Source organism: Perognathus longimembris, chromosome 2, assembly GCF_023159225.1.
Source record: "Perognathus longimembris pacificus isolate PPM17 chromosome 2, ASM2315922v1, whole genome shotgun sequence".
In the NCBI taxonomy this organism is placed as follows: domain Eukaryota; kingdom Metazoa; phylum Chordata; class Mammalia; order Rodentia; family Heteromyidae; genus Perognathus; species Perognathus longimembris.
The window spans coordinates 685,253-702,023 of NC_063162.1; the positions used below are offsets into that span (position 1 = coordinate 685,253).

Below are 16,771 nucleotides of genomic sequence, written 5' to 3' on the forward strand. Positions count from 1 at the left end.
CGGTCTGCCTTCCTCTCTCGGTGGGTCTTCTGTGCGGGGAGGTGATTAGTTTTTGATACTAACAGTGAGCTTTTGCTTGGTGATTTGTGCTTTCTCGTGTCCTCAAAAAAAAGCCAAACCCTTATTTCCTGACAGACTGCCATATCATTCCTGAAAGGTGCCACCCATCCCCTCACGGTGCCGTGTTGGGGTCACACGCTGAGCTGCTCACCTCTCAGCTGCCTCTGCCGCCAACCAGCCCACCTTTCCATATGCCTAGTACCTTAACCGGAATTATTTTCTGCCTGGTTTCTAGATGAAAATAGTTTGCATTTCTTGCAGCACCTCTTGCTAGGTTTTGGCAAACCTAGTCCGACATCATGGAAGCGTTAGCTCTTCTCTCTATGTGCCACAAAGAAACTGGTTTTGATTATCAACAGGTGTTTTTGTGGAAAGAAAACATGAATTTTTTTCGAATAGACACGTAATTGGCGTTTCTCTTGTGATGATTTTGTTGTTCTCATGCTGATGGTGTCACGTCTTGTGCGCGTGGCAAAATGAAGTCTAACGATAATACATCCTCCCTTTGCGGCACAGACACCAGCGAGGGACCTGCTGTGTGCTGGGCACTGTGCTCTGCTTCCTCCCTGAGCCCTGTGACCTGGACTATCTGTTGTGTTTGTGCAGACATACACGCTGTACTATCTGGACCACCTGGTCAAGGCCTTGAAGAAGATGTTCCTCCACGAGCTCACCATCCCCCTCCTGCAGCTGGGGGTTCTCATTGCCAACGCCGTGGTGGACAGCAAGAGCCTAGCGGACCTCTACCACCTGAGGTTGGAGCCCCTTCTAACCTGGGCACAGCTGCTCAACAGGAAACAAAACAAGTTTCACTCTGTAGTGACTGTGCAGACAATGCAGTCCCCAAGATCCATACAAAAAATACTTGAATGTGAAAACAGTGTTTTTATTTTACCGTTCCCTCACTTTAGGGAAGCATCTAGCCCTCGGCTGAGGAGGAGGAGGAGGTGGCAGGGCTCACACTGTGGTGGGGGGGAGGGGGACGGGGGGGGAGGGAGGAAGAGGCGGGGAGGGGGGGAGGGGGGAGTGACTCTTCTGTGAGGCTGAAGTCATGTCCAAAGGAGAGAGTCATCAACATGGTGCTGGCAGAGGTTCCTGCTGGAAGCTTTCCAGGCTCTGCCCCACCCCTGGGCCTGGCTTTACTGCTGAATGCCACAGAGACAATAGATGTGTAGTAAATAAAGTACACGAGTGGATGACTTAAAATTCCTCCACCTGAACCCTGCTACGGCCACCTGCTGTGTTTACCTAGAAGTGTTGCTCAGCTTTGGAAAGGATTGAAAACATGGAAGTGCCCAGTTTCTTCCTAGTTGATGACTCGGGTGAAGCGTGCCGCGCCCAGCCCACGTGGTCGTTTCCCGGTGGACGGTCCAGGTGACGGCTCCCCGCCACCCTTCCCCGCAGGCTCGCCCAGGTCTGCGCGGACCTGCGGCTCCGCGACGCCGCTGCCTACCACGAAGAGGCCGTTGGGCAGACGTACATTGGAGACATGGAGCAGGCCAGGTGCGTCTGGCTCGTCTCCAGTGGGCAGCGCCCACTCCCAGGCAGAGAACTCTCCTTCCAGGCTAAGCTCGCGTCCTCTGGCCCAGCCCCGCCCTTGGCTGGGTCCCCTCCTAGTGCTGGGCCCCCCGCAGCAGACGTGAGACCCCCCTGAGGCCCCGTGCCTGGAGGTGCTGACAAGGGAGCCCCAGGGGGAGCACACAGGGTTCCTCCTGGCTCCACTCATCTTGCTCAGGAAGGATAAAGAGGGGGGAGGAGGAGGGGAGGGCTGGGGGAGGCCCCCCTGGTCCCGGGGGAGGGGTGCACAGGGTCCTCCGGTTCCTGGGTCACTCAGACGCGCTAGAGATGATCAAGTTTCAATCTGCTAATGAGCCAACTGCCTGCTTATCATTTTTTGTGGAACCTGTGGTTGAGATTTAAGACCACTGGGAGGATTTCTGCGCTGCAATTATGCACAGCTCTAGTTACGGGTCTGCCATGTGGCTTCATTTTTTTCTTGATACACAGATGATGTATGTCATTGCACAGATTTTGGAAAACACAGATAAGGAAGAAGATAAATGTGGTCATCCCATCATTAGGCAGCAGCTGCCCTTGGAATTGTGGTGTATGCCCTTCTGCACATTTTCCACATTAGAAAACAATGCACACGACTTGTAGATGTTCCCCTGAGCCCCAGGTAGTGAGAAGCATGGGGCTGGCACTCAGGGCTTGCCCTTGCTAGGCGGGGGCTCTGCCACTTGAGCCATATCTCCTTTGGTTTTGCTTTACTTTACTTTTTGTTTAGTTTTCTTGTTTGAGATTGAATTTTTGCCTCGTCTGGGAATGAAGTCTGACATTATAGGCATGCATTACCTCATCCAGCTGTTTTAGAGACAGGGTCTCACTGACTTTGCCCACGCTGCCTTCAAACGGTGATCCTCCTATCTCTGCTTCCCTGGAGGCTGGGATTACAGGTGTGCCACACCATTGTGCTCATAATTGTAAGCATGGTTTATTTGCCCAGCCCTTGGTTGAATGTGTGACCCCAGTGCCAAGTTCCTGATATGGCAGGAGAACCTGGAGTGGGACTGCCCTTCGTGGAGAGGTTCTAGAAGTATGGAGACTAACCTCCTCAGAGAGGTGCTAGAAATGTGGTTGCTAAAGCCATGGGCCTGGCTGCCTGCTGCTTCCTGCTCCATGGTGCGTGTGACCTGAGCACTTGGGGGGCGGTGGGGAGAAGGAACCTGACCTCCAGATTATGGCCTGCGGAATGGAGCCCACCCAGGTGCTCAGGCTGCTGTGCTCTGGCCAATGTGTCTCTAAGTAGACAGCAGGGTCGTTTTGCTTTGGGAATGTGGAGTTTGAGATTGATATTAAACTTCTGAGTCCGTGTGCTAGATGATTCCAAAGAGAGAGCTGGTTGCCAGCGTTGCTCGGGGAGCCATGGCCCTGTGGATTCCAGCTGTGCTCGGTGGTCTTTGTAAACAGGAGGGCAGGAGTGCTTCTCACGGCTGTTTTAGTTTACATTTCTTTGGAAATGGAACTGACCATTCGTGGCCATTGGCTCTTCTCTGATGCATGTTGTCTATTTTGCCTCCCATAGCTGCAGAAAAGAGATTACATTTAAAAAGCAGAAGATCAGGGAGCCCGTGGTAGATGAAAGTCTGCCCACCTTGATCCAGTTGTCAGCACCAGTCTGCCCAGTAGAGGTGAAGCCACTGATAGCCCAGGACAAGGTAAGCCCACTCTACCATGGCACCGAGTCGATAGCCAGGGGCGATAGGGACCTGACTGCCAATGCTAGCTTGCCCTGCACAGTCATAGGCTGCAGCAAACCCAGAGGCCACCCCAAGCTGCCTCTGCCTGGGGCCCTGGAAGTCTCTCGGGAAGATGAAATTTGTGTGCCCCAGCTGACCACCCAGGGGCCGGCCTCCAGAGACCCAGCTGACCACCCAGGGGCCGCCTCCAGAGACCCAGCTGACCACCCAGGGGCCGCCTCCAGAGACCCAGCTGACCACCCAGGGGCCGCCTCCAGAGACCCAGCTGACCACCCAGGGGCAGCCTCCAGAGACCCAGCTGACCACCCAGGGGCTGGCCTCCAGAGACCCAGCTGACCACCCAGGGGCAGCCTCCAGAGACCCAGCTGACCACCCAGGGGCCGCCTCCAGAGACCCAGCTGACCACCCAGGGGCCGCCTCCAGAGACCCAGCTGACCACCCAGGGGCTGGCCTCCAGAGACCCAGCTGACCACCCAGGGGCCGCCTCCAGAGGCTCAGCTGACCACCCAGGAGCCGCCTCCAGAGACCCAGCTGACCACCCAAGGGCCACCTCCAGAGACCCAGCTGACCACCCAGGGGCCGGCCTCCAGAGGCCCAGCTGACCACCCAGGAGCCGGCCTCCAGAGACCCAGCTGACCACCCAGGGGCCGGCCTCCAGAGGCTCAGCTGACCACCCAGGGGCCGCCTCCAGAGGCCCAGCTGACCACCCAGGGGCCGCCTCCAGAGACCCAGCTGACCACCCAGGGGCCGCCTCCAGAGACCCAGCTGACCACCCAGGGGCCGGCCTCCAGAGACCCAGCTGACCACCCAGGGGCCGCCTCCAGAGACCCAGCTGACCACCCAGGAGCCGGCCTCCAGAGACCCAGCTGACCACCCAGGGGCCGCCTCCAGAGACCCAGCTGACCACCCAGGGGCCGCCTGCAGAGACCCAGCTGACCACCCAGGGGCCGGCCTCCAGAGGCCCAGCTGACCACCCAGGGGCCGGCCTCCAGAGGCCCAGCTGACCACCCAGGGGCCGCCTCCAGAGACCCAGGCGGTCCACTCAGGGGCCGCCTCCAGAGACCCAGCTGACCACCCAGGGGCCGCCTCCAGAGACCCAGCTGACCACCCAGGGGCCGCCTCCAGAGACCCAGCTGACCACCCAGGGGCCGCCTCCAGAGACCCAGGCGGTCCACCCAGGGGCCGCCTCCAGAGACCCAGCTGACCACCCGGGAGCCGGCCTCCAGAGGCCCAGCTGACCACCCAGGGGCCGCCTGCAGAGACCCAGGCGGTCCACCCAGGGGCCGCCTGCAGAGACCCAGGCGGTCCACCCAGGGGCTGCCTCCAGAGACCCAGCTGACCACCCAGGGGCCACCTCCAGAGACCCAGCTGACCACCCAGGGGCCGGCCTCCAGGGACCCAGCTGACCACCCAGGGGCCGGCCTCCAGAGACCCAGGCGGTCCACCCAGGGGCAGCCTCCAGACGCTCAGCTGACCACCCAGGGGCCCACCTCCAGAGACCCAGCTGACCACCAGGGGCTGCCTCCAGAGGCCCAGCTGACCACCCAGGGGCCGCCTCCAGAGGCCCAGCTGACCACCCAGGGGCCGCCTCCAGAGACCCAGGCAGTCCACCCAGGGGCCGCCTCCAGAGACCCAGCTGACCACCCAGGGGCTGGCCTCCAGAGACCCAGCTGACCACCCAGGGGCCGGCCTCCAGAGACCCAGGGGGCCCACCCAGGGGCCACCTCCAGAGACCCAGCTGACCACCCAGGGGCCGCCTCCAGAGACCCAGCTGACCACCCAGGGGCCGGCCTCCAGAGACCCAGCTGACCACCCAGGGGCCGCCTCCAGAGACCCAGCTGACCACCCAGGGGCCCACCTCCAGAGACCCAGCTGACCACCCAGGGGCTGGCCTCCAGAGACCCAGCTGACCACCCAGGGGCTGGCCTCCAGAGACCCAGCTGACCACCCAGGGGCCGGCCTCCAGAGACCCAGCTGACCACCCAGGGGCCGGCCTCCAGAGACCCAGCTGACCACCCAGGGGCCGCCTCCAGAGGCCCAGCTGACCACCCAGGGGCCGCCTCCAGAGGCCCAGCTGACCACCCAGGGGCCGCCTCCAGAGACCCAGCTGACCACCCAGGGGCCGGCCTCCAGAGACCCAGCTGACCACCCAGGGGCCGCCTCCAGAGGCCCAGCTGACCACCCAGGGGCCGCCTCCAGAGGCCCAGCTGACCACCCAGGGGCCCGCCTCCAGAGGCTCAGCTGACCACCCAGGGGCCGCCTCCAGAGGCCCAGCTGACCACCCAGGGGCCGCCTCCAGAGGCCCAGCTGACCACCCAGGGGCCGCCTCCAGAGACCCAGCTGACCACCCAGGGGCCGCCCTCCAGAGACCCAGCTGACCACCCAGGGGCCGCCTCCAGAGACCCAGCTGACCACCCAGGGGCCGCCTCCAGAGACCCAGCGGTCCACCCAGGGGCCACCTCCAGAGGCCCAGCTGACCACCCAGGGGCCGCCTGCAGAGACCCAGCTGACCACCCAGGGGCCCGCCTCCAGAGGCCCAGCTGACCACCCAGGGGCCGCCTGCAGAGGCCCAGCTGACCACCCAGGGCCCGCCTCCAGAGGCCCAGCTGACCACCCAGGGGCCCGCCTCCAGAGACCCAGCTGACCACCCAGGGGCCGGCCTCCAGAGACCCAGCTGACCACCCAGGGGCCAGCCTCCAGAGGCTCCCTGGATGGGACACAGGTGTCTACGGGGCTTTTCAGCCTTGGCTGGCACATGTCACAGAGCACGGGCATCCAGGGAGGGTGGCTTACGGCCCACGGTTTCTTGCAGATTTTGGAGGTAAATGGAGAGACTGGGAAGGGCCTGCAGGGAACCTCCTACCCCCGGCTGTGGATGCTCAAAGCCAAGGTGCTACTGGACATGGACCTGTTCCAGCCTGTGCGGCTGCTCCTGTCGGAGGCCCACCAGGCTTTCCAGGCAAGGAGCCTCCTCCGGCCAGGCCAGCCAGGCCACCCCCTTCCCCTGCACACAATGGAGCCCTGGTGCTCCTTGCTCCCTTCACCCGAGCACACTGGGGAAATGGCCTGTCCTTTCAGAAGCATCTTTGTGTCTTTCCCTCCTAGAAAGTCCATGCCCCTCCCTGCCGTAGGAATGGGTTTCTCTTTCCTGGCAGGTCTCTCTTTCCTACCCCTTGCCTATCTTTTCTATTCTAGCTTATTGATTCTGGAGTTTTATAGTCCCAGTGTAACAACACTGTGTGGCCCATTTCTGATTCCGGGTTACATCCCGCTTCCCTGTTTGCTTCCTAATGTAATTCTGGTTGGGAGGGGAGGACTTTGGGAGCCATGTGGTGTCTTCTGCCAGCCAGAGAAACTGCTCTAGGAGGCAGACTCCCCATTGGCCACCGGGGCTGCCATCTTGGCCTTCCTCTGATACATCTTCAGCTTTGAGCCCCATGGCAATGTGGCCATTCTGGGTCTCCTCTGAGTCCCTGGGGAGGCTTGAGTTCCCCTCTGTCTGATGCACTGTGCTGTCTGCTGTTGCTCATCCCTGCTCCACCCTGAGCAGCGAGGAGCAGTTGTCCCAAGCTCCAGACTGGTGCAACGTGTCTGTCCTCCTGGGCCCTGCCCTGCCCGCCCCCCTTCCCCCCCCCCCCGCCTGGATGGCTGACAGCAGGGAAACCTGGATGGGAGGAAGTGGCTTCTATTGCTCGAGGGCACAGCACCCCAGTTCCCCAGCACCCCAGCTCTGCAGTCCTCCTGCAGGGGCATGGCTCCGCCTCTGCCAGCCCCCATCCTGTCCAGGAGAACCAGATGGGTCCAGGCGTCCTTGGCTGTGGGACTTCTCACCCAGGGACGTTTCCTCCGGGTACCTGGAAGCCCTGTCCACTCCACAGGGCTGGCACCAGGGTCCAAGCACTAACCTCTCTGCCCCACCCGCACAGGCCAAGCCCTGCCTGGGTCTATGCCTCCCTCCTCATCCTGCTCCTGGCCCCAGACACCCTGCGCGACCCATCTGCCAGGGCCAGCCCCACTTGGGCCTCAGCGTGGCCACAGGCTGGCCTGGCTTTCTGGGACGTCACCTGGCCTCTGGCTCTGCCTGGTGCCCTGTTTCCACCCATCTTAGAGCCTCGTGCCAGCTTGGCCAGATGCCAGAAATGCTCTTCTGCAGAAGAGAATCCCACCCCACCCCCAGGCAGTCCCTGGCCATCCAGCCTGCGGCAGCCTGTTTACCCAGTTCCACCGCAATGAACCTGTGCACAGCAAAACTGGCACACAGCACTCGGGAAGGAGCTGGTGGGCGGCAGGACAGAGGGCAAGCTGCTAGTGGGGCACTCAGTGTGGGAAAAACTAGGGACCTGCAACTCCCAGAGGACTCCTGTCCACCATGGTGGACACCCGTCTAGAGGAGACCCTGGAGGGACGGGGCTCTGCGGTTGTGCAGGGCCGCCTGACCACCACGGTGGACACCGGTCCAGCAGGGACCCTGGAGGGACAGGGCCCTGAGGGGACAGTGCGTGTGAAGATTTCACTCCTGGGAGCAGATGGGGGCTCTTTCTTTAGCAGCCAGGGGAGCCCAGGACCAGAGGGAAAGGCACGAGGCCCAGACAGTCTCAGAACTCACCCTCCACCCTCCTCACTCCACCTCTGCCTCCCCTACCCCCTACCTTGTCTCTGCTACGTCCATACGTCTGCTACGTACTTCCAGGAGCTCGATGATCCTTGTGCCCAGTCCCAGTGCCTGCTCCTCCTGGCACAGCTGGCCAACAAGGAGAACAACTACGGAGGAGCTAAGAGACTGATCGAGAAGGCCCAGCAGCTGGGTGGGAGCGAGGAGTTCTGGTACAAGTCCACCCTGACGCTGGCCCAGGCCATGCTGTCTTCAGAAGACGCAGGGAGAGAAGTGTCGGTGAGAGCCATCAAAAGTGCTGGGTGGGGACAGCGGGGGGGGGGGGGGGGGGGGAGGGGGAAGGGGCTCTGTTCCCTGGGGTGGGTGGGGGCAACAGGAGGCTCTGTCCTCTGGGCTAGGGTCTCTGTCCCTCACCCCACTGAGTGGTGCAGTTATGTTGGTGCCGGTCACCCCCAGGTTTGCTGTCTGTATCAGAAACTCATCGATGTCTTCAGACTCCTCCAGAAAGAACGGCCTAACCAGGAATCCCTTCTGGAGTTCTTCATCATGGACCTTGATGCTAGGTGAGGTTGCTGGTGACTGCGCCCCGCCTGCCTGAGCACCTTCAGGCCCCCGGGGGCCCTCGCGGCCCCTCGGTCCCGAGCTGAGCGCCAGGGCCCCGCTTCCGCACTGGCTCGGGCTCTGGGCCTTTGCCTTGTTGGAGGGCGCGTGGGACTCATGGATGCAGGGCTCCCGCTTGCTGTTTTCCGCTGTGCACGGGGTCTGTTCGTTGGGCTTACTTCCGCGTGAGGGGGGAGGAGGGGCTCACGAGTTCAAGCTAGGGAGGGGACCAGGCCCCAAGGGCGTGGTCAGCATCCTGGGTGGGCACCGCTGGGCACGGCGGTGCTCGGGGGCTGCTGGCTCTGGGCCCCGCCCCCGAGGAGGCCCCGCCCCTGATGAGGCCCCGCCCCTGAGGAGGCCCCGCCCCTGAGGAGGCCCCGCCCCCGAGGAGGCCCCGCCCCTGAGGAGGCCCCGCCCCCGAGGAGGCCCCGCCCCAGGGGAGGCCCCGCCCCTGAGGAGGCCCCGCCCCTGAGGAGGCCCCGCCCCTGAGGAGGCCCCGCCCCTGAGGAGGCCCCGCCCCGGAGGAGGCCCCGCCCCGGAGGAGGCCCCGCCCCTGAGGAGGCCCCCGCCCCTGAGGAGGCCCCGCCCGCAGGTGCGTGTACCTCCAGCTGCAGATGGCGCAGGGCTCCCCCGCCAGCAAGCCCCCCGAGGCGATGCTCCTGCTGACGGAGATAGACAAGCACCTGGTGGAGCTGGAGGAGAAGTGCGCTTCCACCTGCGGGTACCAAACGCACTGCATGGACGTACGAGTTGCCCGCGCAAAGCTGAAGCGGTGAGCGTCGCGGTGGGGCGGGGTGGGGCGGGGTGGGCAGGGCGAGGGGCCGCGGCCTTGCTGCCCTCTGACCCGCCGCAGCCGTGCCTGCAGAGCCCTCCCAGGCGGCACCCCCTCCCCCACCTCGGGCACCCGCACACCTCTCCGCACGAGCAAATCCCGCCTCGGCACGACTCAGCGGTTACCAGGCCATCCTGACACCCGGAACGCAACCCTGCCCCGCGCATCGGCCTGGGCCCGGGGGAAGGAGGAAACCCGGGCGGGGGAATCAGCAGACGGCTGTGGGCTGCGTCACTGGGTGGCACCGGACCCCACCCCACCCCTACAAGCACAGTGTCACGCCAGGCCTACTGTGCACGCTCAGAGTTCCCACCTCTGCTGTAAGAGATAGCCAGCCAGGCGCCAGCAACCCTAGCGGCTCAGAAGGCTGAGCTCTCTCATCTCTAGCAAAAAGCCCAAAGTGGAGCGGTGGCTCAAGTGGTAAAGCGCTAGCCTTAAACGAAAAAGCCTAACGACCGCACCCAGGCCCTGAGTTCAAGCCCCAGGCCCGGCACAATAAATAAATAAATAACATAGCATAAAACTTATTGAGAACATCTTCACGTGTAAAACATCCAGCTACGGCTGGTGCTGTGGCTCGCGCCTGTCATCCCAGCTACTCAGGAGGCTGAGATCTGAGGAGTGCGGTCTGAAGCCAGCCCAGGCAAGAAAGTCTGTGAGACTTTTGTCTCCAATAAATTACAAAACAAAAACAAAAACAAAAAACCAAAAACCCAGAAGTGGAGCTGTGGCTCAAGTGGTAGAACACTAAGTTCAGGAACCACGCCCAGGCCCAGAGTTTAAGCCCCAGGATCACCCTCCCCCCACAAAAAAAAAACTCATCTGACTATAAATTCTAAGTTAATAACAGATACAGTACAATTATCTGAAGATTATATATGACACATTAATCAGTACTAGTGACGTTTGCTTTAGCATCTTGGTTCTAAAACTCCACTTTCATGTTTCATGAAGGTTATGTGCCCAAAAGGAGAAAGATGAAGAACACAAGATGTCCTATTACCTGGATGCCTATGACGTGGCCCAGAAAGCTGTGGCTGAGGAGGAGGTGCTGTACTACCAGATCCAGGGGCTGCTGTCTCTCCAGGACGTACGTATCCGCCCTGGCTGCCTGCCCCCACCCTGTCCCCCACTCCCCTTCCTCCCCACTCCCCCCCCAGTCCCTCCCCCGCCTTCTCTTAAACCTGATGACCCCCACTCTGGCTGAGAGGGAGTGACAGAGGCTAGATGCCCTCTCCAATGCAGACAAAGACATGAGCCACTGCTGTGGCCAGAGGCTTCTGGGTGGCAGGGAGGGGAGCCGCGTGGACCCCCGGGGGTGCAGCTGGATGTTGACATGTACATGGCAGGCAGAACCCGGGAAGCAACGGCTCTTGCCATCCCTCCAGCCTGACTGGAGACGACCGTCTGTCCTCAGAGCAGCAGGCGGAAGACGCCTAGTATCTGGCCCCAAATTCTACCAGGTCACGTTAGTGAACCCAAGTTGGTGCTGCCTATTGTTTTAAAGCCTCTTTAAGCATAAAGAAGTAAGTAAGTTAAAAGTAAAAGGATGGGAGAGGTTTCCAGATGAAATCAGGGGTGGCTGTACTAACACCAGGCAGCCTTCAGCAAACATCTCATGGTGAAATGGATCAGGTACCCAAGACAGCACGGAAATCTAAACACGTGTGTACTTGATTTCAGAGTCTGAAACCATGAAACAAAACCTGATAAAATTGCAATGGAGATATAGACAAATCTGTAATTAGAGCTGGAAATGTCAATACTCCATTAGTTGAACAAGTAGACATAAAACACATACGTTAGCCAATTTGAATACTATTAACTAATAGCTATTTGTGTTTCACACAGTAATAGTGGAATATTATTTGTGAAGCATTCTCCAACATAGATCATATTCTGGACCATAAAACAAATCCTTACTTAAAATCCTTTAAATAAACGTAAAGGATTTGAGCCACACTGAGTGTGTTCTTTTGCCATAGACGTTAAAGACAACAAAGTAAAAGAGGTGAAGCCACAGACACTGAAAGCAGCCCCATGGTCGCCGGGAGGCAGAGTAGAGAGGGTGAGGTGTTTCCTTTAGGAATGATGTTGGAGATGTTTGGAAACTAGATAGAGATCATGATTCCGTACTGTTGTGAACTGAGTGCCAGTGAATTGCATAACTGAAAATCAGGAACATCTGATCAGAAACTCAAAGCCATGTGCATGGGAAAACTTATGTAGTGAAGGTAAACAGCATACATCATTGCAATGCCTGTAGTCCTCAAAAGAAGTCAGAGTGGAGGATGCGCTCCGTGAGAGGAAACATTACCAACAAATGTCAGGTGCCCAAAGTGGGTTACTCAACACACTCACTGACAAAAGAAAACAGAGCAGAGATCACTGAGCTCGCCTCTGCCTTTGAAATGTCTAAGCAAACTAAATCTGCAGTAAGTAACAGATAAGATAATGCTAAAAATTAGAGTGGAAATCACTGAAATCACAAAAAGGAGAATGTCAATAAAATCAAGCTGGCTCTTTGATAAAACTAATAAGTTGGTAACCTTGTAACCAGACTGAGCAGACTAAAGGAAAGGACACAAGTCACCAATATCAGGCATGAATGCTGCCATACTGTCATGGGTCCTGCTGATTCTGAAAGGAAAAGAGACGAGTATTGTGGATTGTATCACTCAGTTGGCACGGGTTAACTCCTTGAAGGATGGGAACCACTACAGTCACTCAGGAAGAGGTGATCAGATGGTGCTGTGGAGTGAAAGAAGTTGAATTTGTCACTGAACGCGTTCTCACATAACCGACATCAGTGGTCTGCTAGGAATGAATCCTGTCAACACTTAAGACCACATCATACCAGTTCTGCACAGATTCTCAAGAAAATAAAAAAAGCAGATCCCCTTTTTTTCCTGAGACTAATATAAATTTTATTCTACAATAAGATGAAGACACCACAAACAAACAAAAGCTACGAATCAGTATTCCCCATGAACTATGTTCTAAACAAAGTTTTAGAAAAAAATCTGATGATACATTCTTTAAAAATAATACATAATGACCAAGCTGGGGTTATTATAGGAACAGGTTTACTTTTTAAAAAAAATCCATTTTGTTCACCATGCTATTTATTTTAAACTAACAAACAAGAACCATATGACCATCTCCATAGATGCAGGAAGGCTTGTGACCACATCCAACAGCTATTCCTGGGAAACCCCATGGTAAACCATTAGCAGAAAGAACTTCCTCCGTCTGATGAAGAGAACCTATGAGAGAAAGAGTGTGAATAATAGTATTCTTGCTGGTGAAGGGACAAGTACAATGCTGAACACTCCTTCTATGGTACATGTTTCTGTTTTATGCCAGTACTGGGGTTTGAACTCAGAGCCCTGGGTGCCCTCTAGGCTTGCTTGCTTATAACAGGTGCCACACCGCTTGAGCCACACTTATAGCTTGCCGCCTCCCTTCAATAAGGACTATGTAAAGGTGGTTTCCTCCCAGAAAATTTATTCAGCATCATTTGGGGAGTTTCAATCTATGAAATACACCTTGAAAAGAAAGGCATCTAGAAGGAGTACAAAAGAAGCAGAATTGTCTTTATACACAAATATCATGGTTTTTTAAAAAATTTCTTTTTTTGCCAGTCCTGGGGCTTGGACTCAGGGCCTGAGCACTGTCCCTGGCTTCTTTTTGCTCAAGGCTAGCACTCTGCCCCTTGAGCCACAGCACCACTTCTGGCTTTTTCTATATATGTGGTACTGAGGAATCGAACCCAGGGCTTCATGTATACGAGGCAAGCACTCTTGCCACTAGGCCATATTCCCAGCCCAAATATCATGACTATATAGAAAATAATATACAATGTACCAAGAAAAGAAAACTACTACTAGTGAGCCAAATTAAAGCTAATAAGTAAATTAAAGTTAGTGAATAAGTTTAGTTAAGTTGCAGGATGTAAGAACAATATACAAATAATGATTGTATGTCTTATATGCTAGGAACAATTAATTATATATTAAAATTCAAAACAGTAACATTTATGGAAGCATAACAATTAAAAATTACCCACATTTTACCCAAAATGTATAAACTTGAACCCAGGAACTACAAAACATTGCTGAGAAAATTGAAGATGTAAATAATTGAAGAAGCATGTCATCTTTGCGGATCAGAATATTTAATATTATTTTGGTGTCGGTCCGAAGTTCTGATCAAGATCGCTGAAGCTTTTTAATGAGAAGTGACAAAATGACTTGCAAACTCATAAGAGAATGCAAAAGATTAACATTTCCCACACAACTTTGAAAAAGGAACAACCAAATTAGAACTCTGATAGTACCTGACTTTAACTCCTATTATTCAAGCCACAGGAATCAAGACTGTGCCTTTAGTGGAAACACAGACAGACAGGTCCACAGAGCCCAGAAACAGCCGCCGAAGTGTGCGGGCAGCTGGTTTCGAGCAGAGGTGCACGGCAGCTCAGTGGGAGAAGGACAGCTGGACATGGCGCACATATCAGAAGGCAGGCCTTCAACTCACTCCTCACAGACCCCAACAGGGCTAAAACCATGCAACGTGGATGCAGGAGAGGACCATGGTTCAAGGCCAGCATGGACAAAATTGTCTGTGAGACTGGTATGACTTGCACACCTGCGTTCTTAGTCATGTGGGATCAAGCTCCAGATCCTAACTGAAAAAATAATTAAAGTAAATGAGCTTGGTGTGTGGCTGGAGAGGTAGAGCACTTGCCTAGCAAGCGCAAGGCCCTGAGTTCAGACCCCAGAAGAAGAGGCACACAAAAAGGCAAATGGGAAGTTTCACCATCATGAATATTAAACTGTGGTAACTTTAATGACTAATCAGGTGCCCGCAGGTGGCTTCACACCAAATCTTCAGATCTCAGCCTCCTGAGTAGCTAGGATGACGGGGCGCGCACGCTGTAGGATGTCCATCATCCCGCCTCAGCGCCCGCCCCTCTCAGTTACAGAACATCAACTCCCCCCTAATGCGGAGGCTGGCCCACCTTAAGCTCAGCCTGGTGAAGGCCTGCCTGGACCTGATGCAGTTCATGTGGCGCGAGAAGCTGGAGCGACACCAGGAGCAAGGCTCCATGGAGAAGCTGCTGGAGGAGTTCAAGCAGATCAGAGACTACACGGCCATCGGCTTGGTGACTGGGGACCGCCTCAGCCCACTCCCGGGGCGGGGGCGGGGGGGCATCTGGGCCAAGGTCCTGGGCTTTGAGTTTGCGCCGGAGTTCACAGGGCAGTGCTGAAGGGGGGCCTGGGGGCTGGAGGGGCGGGGCTGGAGGGGTCCCTGTGGGCTTCCGGGTGGGGCTGGAGGGGTCCCTGGGGGCTTCCGGGTGGGGCTGGAGGGGTCCCTGGGGGCTTCCGGGGCGGGGCTGGAGGGGTCCCTGGGGGCTTCCGGGTGGGGCTGGATGGGGGGGTCCCTGTGGGTTTCTGGGGCAGGGCTGGAGGGGGGGATCCCTGTGGGCTTCCGGGGCGGGGCTGGAGGGGTCTCTGGGGGCTTCCGGGGCGGGGCTGGAGGGGTCCCTGTGGGTAGAGCAGGTGCCAGGGCCTGGGCAGCGCGGTCAGTAGGCCTCCTTGTCCTCCTGAAGCAATGGTGCACACTGAAGCGGACCCTGGTGCACACGGCGCTGGTGCAGCTGGAGAGCATGCAGCCACTGTGCGTGGGCTGCGTGGAAATCCGTGCCAAGTTCCTGAGCCTGGCCGGGAGGGCCCTGCGCCTGCTGGCTGTGCAAACCGACCCTGTGCGCTCCTCCTACCGCTGGGAGGAGGGCCTTTTGGTAGGTGCCTGGCTCGTTACTCCGCTGTCGTCTGTGCCTGGGGAACACAGGCCTCCCGGGGCTAGCTACAAAATGCCTCACGTTCCCCCACTAGGACAGCCCCAGCCCTGGCGTCTCCCCTGTGCCATGAACAGCCCCCTACACCGGCCCCCCTCACACAGCCAAGGAACCAGGAAGCAGTTTCCACTCCCAGTTGCCCGCTGCTCAGAGCACACAGGAGCCTCTGAGCAGGCCCAGCGTGGCCTTTTCCTCGCTCCCACTCAGCCTCAGTCAGAGCCAGTGTGGCTGATTCCTCACCCCTGCCCATCGGGGTCCTGCAGGCCCCGATACCCCCCGCCGACCCCCTTCTCAAACGTCGGCACCGAGGCAACACTTGCCCCAAGAGGCCAACCTCGGTGGTGGACCGTCCAACCCGGCTTAGCAGGCCGTGCGTCCCCTCAGCTCCAATCCCGAGCAGCTCCCAGCCAGGCCAGCCCCTAGGGAGGTTAGCCCTGAGCCCGTGGGGCCTGGGCAGGATGAGGCCTCTGTTGGGTGAACACACGCAGCTCCTCCGCAGCTGTGAGAAGCTTCCTGGGCAGCCACCCGAGCAGAGCCCGCGTGTCTTCACGGTGGGCTGGTGCTGGAGACACGGAGGCACGGGCCCCGAGCTCGCGGGGCTCAGGCGGCTCCACGTAATGCGGCCGGTCCATCCCATGACCAGGGTCCCTTCTTTGCCCTGAGATGTAGCTTCCTGCTGCTGCACGGCTTCTGGAAACCAAAGCCCCCCAGCTTTGCATTGTCACAGGCAGGATCTTGCCTGTAAGCCCTGTTTTGACAGAGTCCCCTCATGTTGGTGTGCAGTGTTGTCGTTCTCCGTGTCTCCATGTCCACTGTTTGTTTGAGGGTTTTTTAGATTCCTTGACCAACTTGATGACTGTAAGGGCAGTGTTTAATTTCAAGGCAGGCTTGGTGTTCACTGACCTCTAGTATGATTCCACTGTGCTTTGAAACAAACTCTCGGTCCTTTGGCTTTTATGAGGCTGCGTGTGGCCCCAGCCTGAGTTCCGGTAGGTGCTCCCCATGGTGGGGCAGAACACCTGGGGGGCCCTGTGGCAAGCACAAGGGGCATTGTCCTCTGGGTCTTACAGCTGCCATGCCTCCGTGTAGATATACTGGCTTCCTACCCACATAGTCCGCCAGCGACTGAGACCACGGCAACATGCCCAAGGCCTCCCCATCTCCACCCAACCTGTAGAGCCTGTTCCTCCCTTGCCATGCCCACACTCCCCTTCCCTCACTCAGTGTTTGTCTCCTGGCCACACTGTGAGACTTAGGATGGGTGGGCACCTCACTGCTTAGTACTGACCACCCTGACCAACAGGGACGATGTTTCCAAAGAACTGGACAGTAGGAGCCATGGGGGTGGAGGGCCAGACGGGGGGAGGGGCAGACAGCAGGAGCCACGGGAATGGAGGGGTGGACAGCAGGAGTCACGGGGGGGGGGCGGACAGCAGGAGCCACGGGAATGGAGGGGTGGACAGCAGGAGTCACGGGGGGGGCGGACAGCAGGAGCCACAGGAATGGAGGGGTGGACAGCAGGAGTCACGGGGGGGTGGACAGCAGGA

At 57.7% G+C, this 16,771-nt stretch overlaps 1 protein-coding gene across 1 annotated transcript in view; it reads left to right on the forward strand.

Moving 5' to 3' along the window:
• Cfap46 (cilia and flagella associated protein 46) overlaps positions 1-16,771 on the forward strand; it is an 84,813-nt gene that overhangs the window by 49,794 nt on the left and 18,248 nt on the right. Inside the window, 10 exon segments of the mRNA XM_048334671.1 lie at positions 667-815; positions 1,465-1,563; positions 3,146-3,278; positions 6,133-6,279; positions 8,011-8,211; positions 8,389-8,495; positions 9,125-9,304; positions 10,319-10,454; positions 14,346-14,531; positions 14,979-15,167. Of these exon segments, the coding sequence (XP_048190628.1) occupies positions 667-815; positions 1,465-1,563; positions 3,146-3,278; positions 6,133-6,279; positions 8,011-8,211; positions 8,389-8,495; positions 9,125-9,304; positions 10,319-10,454; positions 14,346-14,531; positions 14,979-15,167 (1,527 nt within the window).